General features: G+C 44.8%; 1 protein-coding gene across 4 annotated transcripts in view; it reads left to right on the forward strand.

The window, feature by feature from the left end:
* The window catches only part of PLA2G4A (phospholipase A2 group IVA), a 71,596-nt gene that overhangs the window by 19,448 nt on the left and 35,046 nt on the right, over positions 1 to 17,102 (forward strand). For all 4 annotated transcript variants that reach the window (XM_014260044.2, XM_088060693.1, XM_005531317.3 and 1 more), the window contains one exon: positions 3,251 to 3,332. In XM_014260044.2, coding sequence (XP_014115519.1) covers positions 3,251 to 3,332 — 82 coding nt within the window. The remainder of the gene's footprint in view (positions 1 to 3,250; positions 3,333 to 17,102) is intronic.

Genomic DNA, 17,102 nt, shown 5'->3' on the forward strand with positions numbered 1-17,102 from the left:
AACTCCTTCTGAAAAACTAATAAAAGAAATTCTTCTGAAATATGGACATTTAGGCCTTTTGATCTCCTCAGAAACTGGACTCTAAGTGGAAAATTGCCTTAATTTCCGCTTGCACATAATTTGCATGAAAAACATTTATTTTGGTGTAAGAAGAGATCTAAACTTTCAAGCTTCCTGTGTGTATCTGTGTATTTATTTTTCTTCTACTGAGAAGGAGGTTGTTTATTTCAGTAGTGACAAATTTCCTCCAAGTGTATAACTATGGCCAAATATTAATAACTGTGTATAATTGTAATCCTCAGTGTGTTGTTTTGGGTGAGGCACAGGGAAAGAAGATACTGCTTTTCTGTTTTGCCAGGCCTCTGTGTTCTCACATGCCTTTCAGAGGATCCCAGTCCTAAAACAGACTTAATTTTCCTGGCAGTACAACAGCTGGAATGATGTGGGTTGTTGCTTAAGTCAATAAAAAGCAATTTTTGCAATGGCATTAGAAAAACAGTTATCAGCTTGTATTAGAAATAGTGGTGATCTCTGTACTGCCAGGAGGAAAGCAAGGTAAGTGGTGACTTGGCCTTGCTTTGATGTCAGACATATGAATTTAGGCATACAAGTTTAGGCATATGGGAGATGCAAGCAAATTGCTTCACAGAGTGCTTGTTGTCAGGAAGTATGGTGTAGTATCCCCCTTTTCCGGCCAGAGCTGTGGGACATAAGAATTGCACTTGAATTTCACCTATCAGGTGACAACTAAACCCAGCATGCCCATGTCCCATCTTTGTTGCTTAATTATAACTCCTCTTCACTGTTAAATGCTCATGATCTCTGATTTGTGGTCTCCAGGGAGGACAAGCTCTTTTTTGACAGCTGAGAAAAAGGAAGAGGGTGGTGTGTTTGGACTTTGGGGTGTTTCTTTTAATTACAAGGTTGGATATGACAAAGGAAATGCTTCAGTCTGTATGAAGAAACTGAGGCCAGTTGTGAAACCAACTTCATCAATCTGACATAGTTGGGAGATAATATAATAGGGAGATAATAAAGCAGCTTTGAGCATTTTCAGACAGCAAACTGAAAATAGGGGGCAGTGAGCGCAGGTAGTCTCTGGAGAGTCATAGCTTGTAAAAGTTCTTGGGGCAGGGTAAATGACAGAGCTGGGATGACTTCACATAGTTGTGTTCCCAACCCTTCACAGATACACATGAAAATCCCCATTTACCCTGCTGTGGAGGAAGACTCCCGACTTCTTTTTGCCCTGTGGCAGGGGCAGAAATTTGTTCAGGGAGAAGTCACATCCTCCTTCCTGTTCATCCTTCTTGGAAGCTGCAGTGCAGAAGGTGATGGATGTCACTCAGTCATTGGGATGTCTCATGCCAGCCCATGGAAGGCTGTTGAATAGGTGTTGCTCCTTAGGAACTCTGGGTTCCCACAGCTGAACCCTCTCTGCTGGGTCTGATGCTTTCGAGGTGACCAACATCCCACTGGGAGTATCCAGAAGAGTCTGAATTCCCCTTTTCCTGTGGTTACTGAACCACTTGCTGTGCCATGATGGTTTCAGTAAACTACATTGCCACAGTTTCCACCTGCCTGCTTATCTGGTCTTGGACCCAGATAACTCCTATGGCTGCCAGGGGAAAATTCCAGAGACAGACAGACAGTCCTAGCCAGAGCCTCCAGCAGCTGGCACGGCGTGGGGGTGATTACAGTCAGATAAAGCTGATAAACTCGGTGTCTGGGTCAGGCAGTGGCTGCAGTGAAGTCACCCCCTGTATCACTGTGGGCATTTTCTCCTGGATCTTTTGCCATGGGGATGTGGCTGTACCTGTGGCCTTGCCTCAGGCTTCTGCAGGAGTTGTGTCAGTATCACTGGAGGTGCTTTTTAATGAGTCCTGACTCAAATGCCACTTAAGCACTCACAAGTCACTTTTGCTGTCTTTAGAAGATTAGTTTTGGCTTTATTTATTTTATTTTATTTTTTTTTTTTTAATGGTATGTAATCTACAAGACATTAACTTTTTCTGTATTCATATGAGAGGGATCCAGTTTGGCTCAGGTCTCTGGGTGTGAGCTGTAGACACAAAATAAGGAGGCTTGGCTGAAACAACCAGTTCTGAAAAGAAAAAAAAAAAAAAAAAAAAAAAAGAAGCATCCAGATGAAAAAATAGCAGGAAAGCACCAGTCAGGGCCTGAATAAGCATGCCCCATAGCAAGGGTATGGTCTATGATTTTAAATGAATTTCAGTGAATTTCCTGATTGTGCCCTTCTCCCTGGTTGTTTTGGTCCCAGTGACTGATAGGCTGTGTTTATTTTAGTGCACTTAACAAGGTTGGTGGATGGTTAGGAAAAGATAGAAAGTATACAATTGTGTGAGACCTGATCCTTGCTCGAATACCTCACATTTCCTCCCAATCTCGGTGTCCCTGTAAAGCCAAGTATTGGCTGCCCTGCAGTCTGCGCTGGTGATTCTCAGTGGTATCCAGCAGGTTGGTCAAACTCGGGGCTATGTAGATAAAGCAACAATACAGCTGAGTTGGTGACCTCTTTTTATTAAGGCTTTTACATTTTGTTTCTTAATTTCACACCTTTTCCTACTTCCCTGGTTTGTTGAGGACACACCTGCTCCTAGGCAGGCAGCTCCTGCTGTGTGTTTGGGCTTTACAGGAAACAAGAACCTCCAGAAAGTGCATGAAATGTGCTGGTAACTGTTTCAACAGCTTGCTTTGCACCTTCATTACATTGTATTGAGGCTGCTTTCACACTGAATATTGATGTGTACTAGAAGGTACCGCATTAACTCTTCCCCTTGCTTTTGCAGTGTGCATTTATCTGCTCCAGAATACAGACTTTGAAGTAATTCCTGCCATTCTTTTTAGCAGGGGAAGGCAATTACCAAGACAAGCTGTAAAATACCCTGTTTTTATTTTTCCCTTGCTGTACTCAGCAAGGGAAAAATAAAAGTCAATGGTTCCTGCCTGACTAAATGCCTCAGAGCAGGTTCTGTGGTGAGGGGGAGTGTTGTTGGTTGAGATTAGTAGGTGTGGCTGCAGGAAAATCCAGCAGCCCCAGTGCAGGTACCTCTTGGTAAAGCTCCAGGGTGCAGTTCAGCTTTAGGATGCTCTATCCAGTATGAGTTTCCCTTACGTTTTGACTGTGTGACTTCTCACTCTCTGATTTTCGACAAAATGAAACCTTATTTTGATAGATAGGGTTTTTTTGGTTCTGGAGCTTAATCATCTCTCACTCTCTGACTTTTAGGTGGAACACCAGTACTCACACATATTCACTGTGACAGTAAGGAAAGCCACAAATGTCACCAAAGGAGCCATTGGTGACATGCGTGAGTATCTCTCTTACTATTTTGCCTTTCTTCTATGAGCCTGTTGCTGTGGGCAGGGGGAGATGGTGAATCATTTTCAAAACAAATGGTTGTTAGTGGGCTGGTGGTGGGTTTCTGTTTGTCTTGTTTAAAGCCAGGGCAGCGTCCCCGTGTCACTGCTCACTCTCACTCAGGGAGCAGATCTGCCGCTCCTTCTTTCCATTGATCCAGAAAGGCTAAGTGAGTTGTAAACGATTTGCCTACAAGCCAGCAACACCTACAATTAGCTTTTTGGCTCGGTCAGAAGTGCTGTCTGAGTGCAGTGAAACTGGAAATTGCTGCCACCTCACAGGGCTGTGGTTTGGTGGGGAAAAGAAAGAGCCCAGAGCTCTGCTGAGTCAGTGCAGAAAGCAAAAAAAAAAAAAAAAAAAAAAAAAAAAAAAAAAAAAAAAAAAAAAGTAAGGCCATTAAGTAAAAAAAACCACTCAAATGGGTCAGCAGATCTTGTGGTGGGGAGATGGATGACACCAGCACTTCTTCCTCTTTCTGGGAGGCTGCTGGGCCTCTGGACTTAGCAGCTGAACAGGAAACCACTAGGAAGAACAACTCTGATCTTCTCTTAAGGAGGGAAGAGGGAGAGACTATTGCCTGAATTTGCAGAAAGAATATTTCTGCTTCTTTGGGTCTCTCTGCTTTGCAGCCAGGCCATCTTTCCCTTTTCCCAGTTGTCCCTGAGGCTTGCAGGCTGAGAGGGAGGATGAGTGTGAACCTTGCCTCCTGCTCTCCCATCAAGCTGACTGGACATACAAGTGTTTCCCACCTCCTGGAAACTACTTTTGTGTCAAACTATAGCAGTTGCTCTGACCCAGTTTTGCTTCAGGGGGTTTTTGTAATTGAAGTCTACTGTTGATGCTAAAATTGCAGGAGGGTTACTTGAGAGGGGGATATTCAACAGCCACTAGTACAAGGAAAGAGAGGTGAGCCCTGGCAAAGGGGAAAAGAGGGAATTGGGAGTCTATCATCCCCTGTGGGGTAAGGGTCACACAGAGAAGATGCAGCGGTGTATGTGTGTGTATACAGATATATGTAATTTCATATATATGGTGGTCTTTAGATAAGAAGACCTCAGGAAAAGTGCTGTAAGAGTGGAACAAGGAACTCATGAGTCTGTATGTGTAAGAAGGTACATGGGTTCTACACAGGTTCTTGGATACAGGTGTCTGTCATGAGACAGTGTGGGCAACACGGGCGGGGAAAAAAGGGAGGTTGAAGTGATATGATCTTAAAGGGAGTATGGAAAGGGTGATGAAAGCCAGAAGATCATGGCAGCTTTGTGCACCAGAGCAAATTTGGCCCTATAGTATAAACTTCAAATATTACCTATCAATATAATTGTATTTTTTTCCTAGGAAAAAAATCCTTTTATCTTAGCAAGTCATCAAAATCAAGAAGCTGCTCAGGAAGAACGTTTTATTTTGATAAAAGCTGCCAGAGTAATGCTGTAGGACCACTGAAACCTGCATGGCTTCTTGTCTGAGGAGGCTGCCAGAGCTTAGTAATCTGAGTCACCCCCAGTCTGAGGCATCTCTGGGTGAGCTTCCAAGGACTCAGGGCTGGTCCTTGGGGTCCTGGCAAATCCCCCAAAGCAAGAAAAACAGATTGTTGTTGTTGGTTTTTTTTATTTTGGAAAAATTAAAAGTGTTTTTATTTCCTGTCATGGGAGCCTGGCAGCTACTTGATCAAATGAATGATTGTGTTAATTACTGTGGGAAGGTGCTTGAAGCTGTGAGTGTGGAAGGACCTTACAGTTGATTGTGCCAACCTATATATATATATATTTGTTTTATTTGATTTGCCAAAAATTGAACTTGTTGAGGGAATTGCTGAATTTTTCCATCAGGTTTTCTGTTTCAAGTACAGGAAGATGGCTGTGACAGACCATGTGTGAGCCCCGTTTGGGGTGGGTGCCTGAATTTCACTTGCCTCATGGACACTCCCAAGCTGTTGACTCTTCTGGGGGATTGCCCCTTAATATTTTCTGTTGTTGTTCCAGGTTATGAACCAGAAGTGCTCTGGGAACAAGAGAGTTAATTTTATATTGTGGAGTGGTAGAGGCCTGGGGGATTTTGTTTGTTTTGATGTTCTTTTTTCCCTATCAGCCTTTCCAAGACTTTCTGGAATAGCTCTGAGAGATTGGAGCAAATCTAAGTTTATGAAATATGCTGAAGTGCTTTGTGTGATATTTTTTATCTGGGGGCTCTGAACTCTACCTGTCCTGAAGGAGTTTTAGCTGGCAGGTCTGGTGTGTGTGGTGCCCCACAAAGGGGGTGGCACAGAGGCAGTAACTCTGAATGGCAGTGTAAATGTTTGTGTCATCCTCAGGCCATTTTGTCATTCTGTGAATCCTTGTGTGGGGATGATAAATGAGATTTCCTGTAAGAACTCACCACTTCGGATGGTGGGGAGGGGGGCAAAAGAAGTTTGGGGGCAGACCCTTTCTTTCCCAGCAGTTCATTCAAGTCCCTTCTTATTTCAGATGTCTGCCCATTTACTGTTGCCTCTGTAGAAGTCCTTCCTTTACTGGTGTCACTTGTTTCAGTTGTAGTGTCCCTGTCTGGGTGACTCCCATGTCCTGGATACTGTATTGTCAACATCCAGGTGATGCAGCTGTAGCTTTACAAAGGTTTAAATCCTGGTTTAGAGGCTGCTGCTCTGGTAGGTGTGCTCAGCTTCTTTCCAGGCTGGAAGGTTTGTGAGCTGAGTAAGTGCAGCAGATGGGTGCTGGGTGACCTTGGCTGGCTGCTCTGTCACTCCCTCTGTCAACAAGACAGGGAGAGAACATGACGAAAGGGTTAGCATGAGGACAGGGACAGCTCTCACCTCTTACCCACATAGAAAAACGGGCTCAGTTTGAGGAAATGACTGCAATTTGCCAGTTAATTGTATCACAGTAGGATAGTCAGAAATAAAGCTAAACCTACCTCCTACTTCACACCTTTCCTTCTTTCCTGCTGCATCCCTCTACCAGCTATCAATGGGATTGGAGTCAGCCAATGCACCCTGTTGAATTGGCAGAACCACAGTTCAATGAAAAAGAAGACAAAAATGTATTAGGAAGAGATTGTTCCCTCTGGTGAGGGGGGAGGCCCTGTCACAGGTTGCCCAGAGAAGCTGTGGCTGCCCCTGTATCCCTGGAAGTGTCCGAGGCCAGGCTGGACAGGGCTTGGAGCGGCCTGGGATAAGGGAAGGCGTCTCTGTCCATGGCAGGGAGAGCTTTACAGTCCCTTTAAACCCAAACCATTCTAGGATTCCATGCCCCTGCTGCTCAAAACCTGCTACATAAAGCTATTACAAGGTGAAAAATCAGAAAACTTACATGGCTTTGGCGAGGATTTCATTATCTTAGTTGTTTAGCTTGCTGCTGATTGCAGACCTTGTAAAATCACTTCTCTTGACTGGACGTCTTGAAGGAGAACTTGCCTCTGGCACAGTGAGTTCCTATATAGTAGATGTGTAGTTTTGAGTCTACTCAGATGCCACTCAAACTGTAGAGCCTTTCCTTACTTCCATGATAGTACAAGAACTGCTAGGAAAAAAGACCAGAGGCCCAAATTGCAGCATTGTGGAAGAGAAGTGCTTGCAAACTGGGTCTCCTTTCCATAGGTCTCCTTTCCTTCTCCTTCTGTACTTTTAGGGATCTTGGTGGAAAACTGGGTCAGAGGAAGCATTGTAAAATTTGTCTTCTATCTTTAAACGTGTATTTAAGTGTACTGGCTTTCACAACAAATGGTGGCATCTACAGAGAAAACCAGTTGTGTGACTCTGCTCTTAACAATCACTCATCTTGCTTAATCCTGTTTGGGATTTGCAGCTTTTCCTTGCTTCATCTTCTTTTGATGCTGTGGTAATGAACAGTGTCATTCCGGGTAATTTGAGGAAAAAATTCCCTTCTTAAAGATGTTTAAAATTTGATAGCTCACAGCACTGGTACTCAGCTTCTCTCCCAGTTGCTGTCCACCCTGTTTGAATCAAGGATGCATTTCTACTGCTCTTAAACTGCTCAGATAAACAAGTGCTGGGAGCAGTGCAGTCACCAGAGCTCAACTCTGGTTGCAAAACTTGTCTAAATAGAGCTGGGAGGCAGCTCCTGGGTGCTTCTTGGCATGGTCGGTCCATGTCACTGCAACCAGCTGTGGACATCCTCTCAAGTTCAAGAGATGCCCTTCCTCATTTCTTCCTGCATCTCCAAAGGAAACTGGGATGGGAACACACCTTTACCTGTCTGGCCTTGGCTCTGGGATCTGGGAATGAGGAAGGGATGTCCAACATGCTCTGTTTGTTCCTCACACCCCCGTGCCCTGGGGCTGTTCCCCATGAGCCAGAGCTCCTGGGGTTCAAGCTGGCTTGGTTAAACCCAAGTCACAGCAGTCCAGGCAGATGTGAGCGGGGTTTTAAACCTGGCCTAGCTGAAAGGAAGGAACTGGTGATTTGTCTGCTTGTATTATGGTTTGTCTTACAGCAGCTCATTCAGGACTCTCGAGTTCAGCTCTGTTCTCTGGAGTACAGCTAGCCAGTCCTGCACCCTGAATTAGCTACAGCACACTTACCTGTTGGAGTGCCGTCAGATAAGGCTCTTTGTGCAAGGCCCTGGAGCAGGTCCTGATTTTTGCAAGGGAAAAACAAACTAAGCAGCTCCCCTTTTCCAGCCTAACATCTTAGGAAAAGTAGTTCAGAATGACCAGTCCTCCACATCCTACAAGCTGCATGTGCAAGTCTTCATGTGGGTAAAATATGGATCCATAAAAGATGGATAAAATAAAAAATCTTAAATGACCTGTGTTGCTAACAGCTGTTCAAGATGTCTTCTGTAGATCTCAGTCTAACACTGAGGCAACCAATTGCTAGATTTCAGTTTCCTTGGCACACCCAGTATCCTTTTCCTTTTGTAGGGATATCCAGTACTGGGAAGTGGAAGTCATGTTGGAAATATGCTCATGTGCTCCACATTGAAACTGATCCAGATAATACTGCTCTTCCAAGCTGCAAAAATATAATTTTGATGAGAAATTCTGTCTGCAAGTGCTTGCTACGGAGTTACTGAAGGGGGGACCTTCAGTTACTTTTGCTGTGAAAGGTTCATGAAAACTTGTTCCAATCCTAGAGGAAGCTCACCCATGACTCCGTTATGCCATGATGGTGACATGGAGCACTGCTGGCTCAGGCCTGGGATCCATCTTGTGTGGCTGAAGAACCCCCTCTCCCTGCTCCAGGCCCTGCCAGACTGTGACCAGCCCATGAGCTTCGTGGTGTCTGGGAGCTGCTCCTGTTCCATGTTCTTGCTTTTGATTCTTTTCCCTCTCATTCCCTGTCCCAAGAGTGCTTTGAAGTTGTGTTAGGGTTGGACTAATGCCTCATCCAAGGGAGTATTGGGAAGAACATCAGTGATAATGAGATGTAAAGGAAAAATGTGAACAGGGTAAGACTGTGATGCTTCCCACTGATCCTGTCCTCTCCTTGGCTGCCTTCAGTGAGACTCCCTGAGATGCATATGCCTTTGGGGTAATCAGCTATCACTGAATTTCTCTTCCAGAAAATTCACTGTTTTTCCTTTAATCCACATAGGTCTTCTCATCCACAGATCCTTGGGTAAGGAGTTCTGCAGGTTGCTGCCTGAAGGAGACTTTTAATTAGTTCTGAAAATGTTACTTTAAAAGCATGAGCTGAAGACTCCAAGCTGGGGTCAGTTTGGGGTGCTTCACAACAAGAGAGATACTGAGAAACTGGAGCCAAGGAAGGGAATGGAGCTGGGGAAGGGTCTGATGTCCCAGGAGTGACTGAGGGAGGTGGGACAGGGGCTCAGCCTGGAGAGGAGGAGGCTCAGGAGGGACTTTCTGGCTCTGCACAACTCCCTGACAGGAGAGGACAGCCGGGGGGGTCGGGCTCTGCTCCCAGGGAACAGGGACAGGAGGAGAGGGAACGGCCTCAGGCTGTGCCAGGGGAGGCTCAGGTTGGACATCAGGAGGAATTTCTTCCTGGAAAGGGTGGTCAGGCCTTGTTAGGGCAGTGGTGGAGGCCACAACCCTAGAGGTGTTCAAAAGCTATGTGCATGTGGCACCTGGGGACAAGGTTTAGTGGTGAACATGGTGGTAATGCTGGGCTGATATTTGAGCTTGATGGTCTTGGGAGATCTTTTCCAACCTCACCCATTCTGTGATTCATCATCTGAGTACTGCCTTCTGTTTTGATTCCAACTGTCCCACAGATCCATCTGTACCAAAGAAAAGCTCTTACAACTCAAGAATGTTCATTTATGTATTTCTGACTGCATGTGTTCTGAAAGGGAGGGAGAAAATGATCAGCCTTCCTCACATTTGCCACCACAGGAACGAACATGTTTGTGAAGGATGGTTTTTAGTGACAGGCTTTATCAAAGCATCCAGCCAAGAGTATTACAGGGCAGTTGAAATCCAGGGAATGTGTGTCACTCTATTAGGAACAGCTGGGTAGAGACGGCACAGACTCTCATGGAGTCAGAACAGGAGAATTTTTCTAGTTTATTGCTTCAGGTCTCTTTATAGACCAATACGTGGAAAGTACAAGATGGAAACTCTTATTGGTTAGTAAACCACTACATCACCATCATTGGTCAGTGGGGCTCACCACCCCCCTGACTTTCTCCTGCAAAGAAAACAAGGGATAGAAAACAACACCTGCAAGGCTGTTTTCTGTCCCTGAGGATTGTTTTAATTCTTTCTTATGTTTTTCCCAGACTACTTTCTCATGCAAAACTGAGGAGGTATGCGGCCTGTAATTTCTACAGGCACTCTGGTTCAGATTTAGCATCCATAATGTGTGCTCAGTGCTGGGTGTTTGAAGCATTCCTGACAGTTGTCTGAATTAAAAAGTCAAGGGAAGAGCCTCTCCTCCCTTGCAGGCCCTGAGGCTGCACTTCAGCAATATGGGAAATCAAGCTCTGGGGCTGCTGGGAGAGTCCCAAAACCTCTAAAGCCTCCTGATAACAAACACAGACCCAGTCTAAACTTGCTTTGCCAATTCAGAAAACGCTGCCAGTGTAAATCTGTATTAGTAGCGTTTATGCCAGACTGGGGGTAATCTGTACTCCATCAGATAGCATAAATGTGGACTAAAAATCATACTGCGGGTTTGGAGTAATTCAGCAGGAATGATGACATACCTGTACTTGCTGCAGACCAAATTAGCCTGTTCAGGTCTGGCATTTCCATGGACCCACAGTCAGAGCTGAGCCAGGCCTCCTTCTGTCTTGCTCATGTCTTTAGTGGTGGACTGTCATGGTTTGATGCTGGCCAAATGCCAGGCACCCAACAAAGTCACTCACTCACCCTCACCTGCCGCAGGTGGACAAAGAAAAATTTAATGAAGGGTTCATGAATTGAGAAAAGGACCAGGAGAAAACACTCCAAGGCCAAAACAGACTTGGCTTAGAAGGACAAAGTGAATTTATTACTAACAGAATCAGAGGAGGATAATGAGAAGTAAAATAAGCCCTTAAAACACCTTTTATGCCCCATCCCCTCCCTCCTTCCCACCAACAGCACAGGGAAACAGGGCCTGTGGGTTTTGGTCAGTTCATCACTGAGATTTTCTTCCCCTGAGAGACTGTGGGGTCCCTCCCTCAGGAGACAGTTCTCTGTGAACTTCTCCAGCATGGGTGCACTCTCAAGGCAGCAGCCACAGCACACCTGCCACAATGTGAGTCCCTCCCAGGGCAGACAACCCTCCCAAAACTGCTGCAACTCGAGTCTCCCTTTCCCTGGGGTACAGCCCTCCAAGGGCAGGCTGCTCCAGCCTGGAAGCAGGGCCCTTTCTCCACCAGGTCTCCCACTGGATCACATCCTCCTCCAGGCATCCACCCACTCCTGTGTGAGTGTTGCCCTGAAAATTAAGCCTTCTGATAATGTTTTCATAGTTTTAGTTACTTTCCCATGAAAGTTCTATAAGCATAAGTTGTTTGTCACATTCCTTCTAAGAAACATCTTTTGATGGACGTTTCTCATGACCAGTGTGCTTGAAAAGGTGGTAACTTAGTTATCCAATCCCTGATCATTGTTGAGAATCTATGAATACTGGAGTCAGAGAATAAAGGTGACTTTTTCTGTTCTGACACTGAGAGGTATTCGTGTGAATCATTTCATGTCCTCTAGTGACATGTGAGCACCTACCCTATGGGCTGCAGGTGGATCCACATGGGCTGTGGATGGATCTCTGCATCCCTGCGGACCTCCATGGGCTGTGGCTGTATCTCTGCGTCTCCCATGGATCCCCATGGGCTGCAGGGGCACAGCTGCTTCTCCATGGTCTCATCACAGCCTGCAGCACATCTTGGCTCTGGCACCTGGAGCTCCTCCTCCCTCTCCTTGTCCACTGACCTTGGTGTCTCCATGTTGTTTTCCTTCACATGTTCTCACCTCCTCCTCTTCTCTGACTAGGAAAAAAGCTGTGCCCCACTTTGTTTTGATTGTTTTCTTAAATACATAATCACAGAGGCATTAACAGCCTCTCTCATTGTCCCAGTTTTGGCCAGCAGCATGTCCATCTTCAGAGCCTTCAGGGATTGACTCTGCCAGACATGGTGGAAGCTTCCAGCAGCTTCCCACAGAAACCACCTCTGTGGCCCCCCTGCTACCAAAACCCAGACTGTGCAAAACAAACACGTGGAGTAAGATATCTCTCTGGTTTAACAGTGAGAACTAGGCATTTAAATTCATTAAAAAAAACCCCTAAACCCGTTAGACTCTGGCACACTACTAGAAAAATGTTATTTTGCTTAATGCTTCAGTCACTTTTCAGTGTGTGTCTGCAAACGGGCGTGTGCAGATAACCTAGAGAAGGCAGTGTTTCTTTGCCCTAGGCACTTCTACAAATGTGGTTGGACCAAAAGCTGATTTGTTTGGGGTTTTTTTGCCCTTTCCAGACTGAAGCAATGGTGTCCCACATCAGTGAACTGGGTGATAGTGCAGTGCCTGTCCTGGGAGCTGGTTCTTCCCTCCACTGAAGTAACGCCAGAGATGAAAAAAGCACTGTCATAAAAGGCACAAATAGTTTTTAATGAAGGTGTTACCTAATCCCAGGATTTCTCAAAGCATAGCTGCTTCTTCAGAGCTGCCTTACTTCCCTTGGAGTCACCTTCCGCTCATGAAATCTGGCACTGCATCACCCCTTTGCAAAATCCCCAAAGCCACTAGCCCTGGCATTCCCTGTGGTGCCTTAAACACAAGCAGCAGTGAGTACCTACTCCTGGGGTTTTTAGGTTGCTGTGGCCTTCTGGCAGGTCTCCTGGCATCTAGATAACTGCTAGACTATAGATTTGTCTGGAGCATCTCAAGTATCTGTTCCATGATTGGAGGGACAGTTATTGATAAGTACAGTTTTTAAGAATTCCCTTTTTAAAAACTGAAAAATCACATGAAACTGGGAAAACCCATGAATTTAAAATTCACTGCTTTCTTCTGACCATGGCAGAGACACCAACTCATATTTCTGTGCCACTGTGAGGCCCCATAAAATTTAAAATTTGAATAGAAATTCTGTCTTTATTTAGCTTCCTTCCCCTTCGAGGAAAGAGAGGTCATCTAGAAATTCCCCTTATTGACTTGACCTCAGTCAGACTGCTCAGCTGTATGTGCTAAACAAGTTGTACTGGGGTGCAGCAAGCCAAAAAAATGGTGGGAAATACACAAAGACAGTCATTTGGGATCGAGTAAGTTTTTATCAATGGGATTGCTCTTAATGGTGGATAATTCAAGGGTTATTACAAATTTTTATTTTGAGATAGACATGTATCTATGTCAGTATTATATTTGAACAGGCTTTCTATAGTTTCTTTTTGTTAATTATACTGTTGAAGTAATTGAAATTGGAATGACTGAAATATAAATCATATATCTGAAATATTAATCATATTAATGTGGAGGCCTGATGACAGCCATCTCACCAGACTAATAACATAAGATCAAATGGTTTCCAGTCATTGCAGAAAATTTTACAGGTTTCCCTAATAGCCAGATTGCTTAAAGCATTACTCATTTTTCACTGTGAAAATGTTTGACCCTAATTACTGTCCACTGTGTGTTTCACTTGGTGATTCACAATGTAATTTAAAGGGAGAATCCTATAGCCATGACTTAACCAGGAGATAAATCAAATGAGGAAAAGTCAATGAATCCTTACTTTCTACCTCTCAGCCGTTCCTAAAGTAGCAGTTTAGAAACATCAATGGGAATGCTGACTCTGCTCTCATTTTTGGATGTGTGTTCCACCCCTGGAGCTTTGGGTGGGGGGCCATAAATCTGAATTATCACCAACATTTTGTTAAATACCCGAGACTTCATCTGCCTCCAAGCTGCTAATTGCAGGACCCTCGTTAGCATCAGTGCTGAAAGCCTTAATTCTGTTTTTTTAGTGTGCAGGTAAGGTTTGAGAAACTTGTGCTTGATCGTTGGTTCAGCATGCCTTGTTTCTGAGAAATGGTGATGGAGTGGCAGCACTTGCGTAAGGAACACCCTGAGCAGGGCTGAGCTGCAGAGAAACTCTTTCCTCAGAAATGTCCTGAGAACAATTGCAAATTCCTGCAGGTGGCTGCTGCTGAGGATGCTGTGCTTGGTATCTCAGGCAAATGCTGCAACAAAAGACCAGTTCCCCAACAGGGCTGCCCCAACACAAAATCCTTAAGGCTGGAAAAAGGCCTTTAGGATCATCAGATTCAGATAGAGATAATTCTCAGACATAGATTATTGTCTTGTTGTGATTGAACATCAGCTTTTGGCCCATACATCATAATGATTCTTCCTTTTAAAATCAAAATATACATGGCAGCTTTCCAGTGCCTGAAGGGGCTCCAGGAGAGCAGGAGAGGAATGTGTGACAAGGGTCTGGAGGGACAGGACAACAGTGAATGGCTTCCCACTGCCAGAGGGCAGGGTTAGATGGGATATTGGGGAGGAATCCTTCCCTGTGAGAGTGGGGAGGTCCTGGCATGGGGTGCCCAGAGAAGCTGTGGCTGCCCCTGCATGCCTGGCAGTGTCCAAAGCCAGTCTGGACAGGGCTTGGGGCAAGCTGGGATAGTGGAAGGTGTCCCTGCCCATGGCAGGGGATGGCACTGGATGGGCTTTAATATTACTCCCTACCCAAACCATTCTGGGGTTCTGTGATGATGGTGGTGATCGAGCTATTTTTAGTTACGTTTTCAGCTTAGTTTTTTTAACATTACCTGGCAAATCAATTAGCAGAAGGCCAGGCAGGAATAAAAACACCCATGCTGAGAGTGCACGCTGGCTGTTTAATGTACATTTGATAACTTCAGTGTTTTGAAATACATTAAGTGAATACTTCTGTGTTATTTGTCAGGTTGCTGGTAGTTTTTGGTCCTCATCCAAGGAGTGAGGTTTTGATTAATATATCTTAAAGAAGTATTTAGTATCGCTTATAGCAATATCTTAATCAGAGCAAGCAAGCAAGTCTTCCTGTATATTTTCTCTTCATCTAAAAAGGAAGTTAATAATAGATTTTCATTTTCTTAGCTGAAAATAGCTCCAAATAAACTTTGAAACATGAAAGGGCAGGTGATTAAATCTTTGCTCTGGGTTAAAAAGCTAATAAAGAGATGGAGTGAGGTGATTTGGCAATACTGAACTACCAAGACTGATTTTTCCAAGTTTAGTTAATCCATGCCTTGGTTTTAGTTTCTGTTTCAACACTTACCAGGGTTTGCCTGATAGGAATTTAGTAAAGGAACTGCATGTCAGAGGTCTGGGGTTTCTACATGCTTTGTGTAGGAAAGCATTTGCTGTTTTTATTGATAAGAAAAATCAGTTTTTTGTAACAGAGTTGTAACAGAGTTGGGACTGATCACAGCATTATTAGAATGGAGAGGGAGGCATTGATGTTTTGCCCAGAATTCTGATCAGCTATCAGGATTTTGTCTAAAATCCAGGTTTTTGTAGGCAACTTCATTCTCTTGGCAGAGCAAGCCTGGGTGTTCATTGCCAAATCGTCCTGGATATCAAGACTTTGCAAATGAGACCTTGTCACTCGATGGATTTTTAGTTTCAAAGGGCCTTGTTTCTCTTGATTTTTTGTGGCAGAGCTTTTTGTAATAGTTGAAAGGAACTAATGGAAAAGTAGGCAAGTTGGAACATCTGCCTGTGAGGAAAGACTTGGGGCTTGATCCCCCAGTTCCCCTGCCCATAAGAAAGAGACAAGATCAGACATAATTCCTCAGGAGCTAATAAAGGTTGCTATTTAAAGGCTTTCCACACTGAACCCCAGCTTTAAATACCTGCTTCTTTGTTATTCAAGGAGCACTGAGACCACCTCAATGGAGCAGCTAGCTTAACCCCACAGGTATGGAGCACAGTGGAAAACTACTTGAGAACCTGGATTAGGATAACACTGAATAGGATTTCCCGGGGATGCATTCGGAACCTTGTGACTGGTTTCCAAAAGCCTTTTGTTTGGTTGTTGGTCAGGGTTTTTTCTCCAAAAGACATTTGATTTGATTTGAAATTATCCAACTTCTTTGTTTTCCTCTTTTCCTTCTTCTCCCAGCAGGAGGGAGAAGTGGTTCTGGGCCTCAAGAATCTCATTGATAAGGTCTTATTGAACTCCCAGTTTCTAAAATTTGCCTTTATTGAAAAAAGGTATCTTTAGACTTAAAATGTGTGCAAGGGGGAGTGTTTGGACTTGTTTTTCCTTATGATAGGATTTAATCTCTTTCCAAAAGAGGCCTTTAAGGAATTGTTTGTGGTGGGTATTGGTTTGCTTTATAATGTTTCACTAAAGCAGAGGACAAACTTGGAGGAGAAGATTCAGCTTCCTCCTGAGGACAGCTCTCTGCTTACTCTGGCCAGGGACAGGACCTGGGGAATGGCTGGAGCTGAGCCAGGGCAGGGTCAGGCCAGAGATCAGGGAAAGGTTCTTTCCCCAGAGAGTGGTGGGCACTCCCCAGGCTCCCCAGGGAATGGGCACGGCCCCAAGGCTGCCAGAGCTCCAGGAGTGTTTGGACAATGCTCCCAGGGACGCACAGGGTGGGATAGTTGGGGTGTCTGTGCAGGGACAGGAATTGGACTGATGATCCCTGTGGATCCCTTCCAGCTCAGGATATTCTGTGATGCCATGTTTCAGTGTTGGAAGACGTAGGTGTTTTACCACAGCAGAGCAGGAGGCTTTTCATGATCCATCACAACCACAGAAATAACCTCCCCTGCTCTCCTGGGAAGCATCTGAGCCCTGGCCCCGTTTGACACAAACACACCCCCTCTGTCCCCCGCCATTGTACAGAAAACCCCTGCATGCTTTCACTTGTTAGAAAGTGCATTTTTAGGGCTGCATTCTGTGCTCTCAGGAATGGCTATTTTTAGACACATCCAATGGGATATCCCAATGTTTCCTTTTCTCCCCCTGGTAATTCCTATCAGCTTCAGTTGCCATATCTCTATTTTCAGTCAGGGTTCTTCTGTGTAAATAAGGTCCTGATCCTGTGGTGACTCCCCAGAGCTGTGATAATGGCAGTGTTTCAGAGCTGCGTGCTCCTTATGCTGTGTGCAGCACTGCAGTGCTGTGACTGATTTCCTCAATCACTCCCAAACCAGCAAAGGGTGAAAGAGGATCCAAAACCCACAGAAAACTGCTTGTTTTCATTGTTTTGTGGAACACTTGCTACTGTGACATGAGCCAAAGCCATTAAAGGCTAGAAAGAGTGGAGGAAGATAAAGCTTTTAAAAACACCACTGCCTGACAGATGTTTTCATATTA

Source organism: Pseudopodoces humilis, chromosome 10 (assembly GCF_049639895.1).
Source record: "Pseudopodoces humilis isolate 2021_Gansu_Grassland_sample_001 chromosome 10, ASM4963989v1, whole genome shotgun sequence".
Classification (NCBI taxonomy): domain Eukaryota; kingdom Metazoa; phylum Chordata; class Aves; order Passeriformes; family Paridae; genus Pseudopodoces; species Pseudopodoces humilis.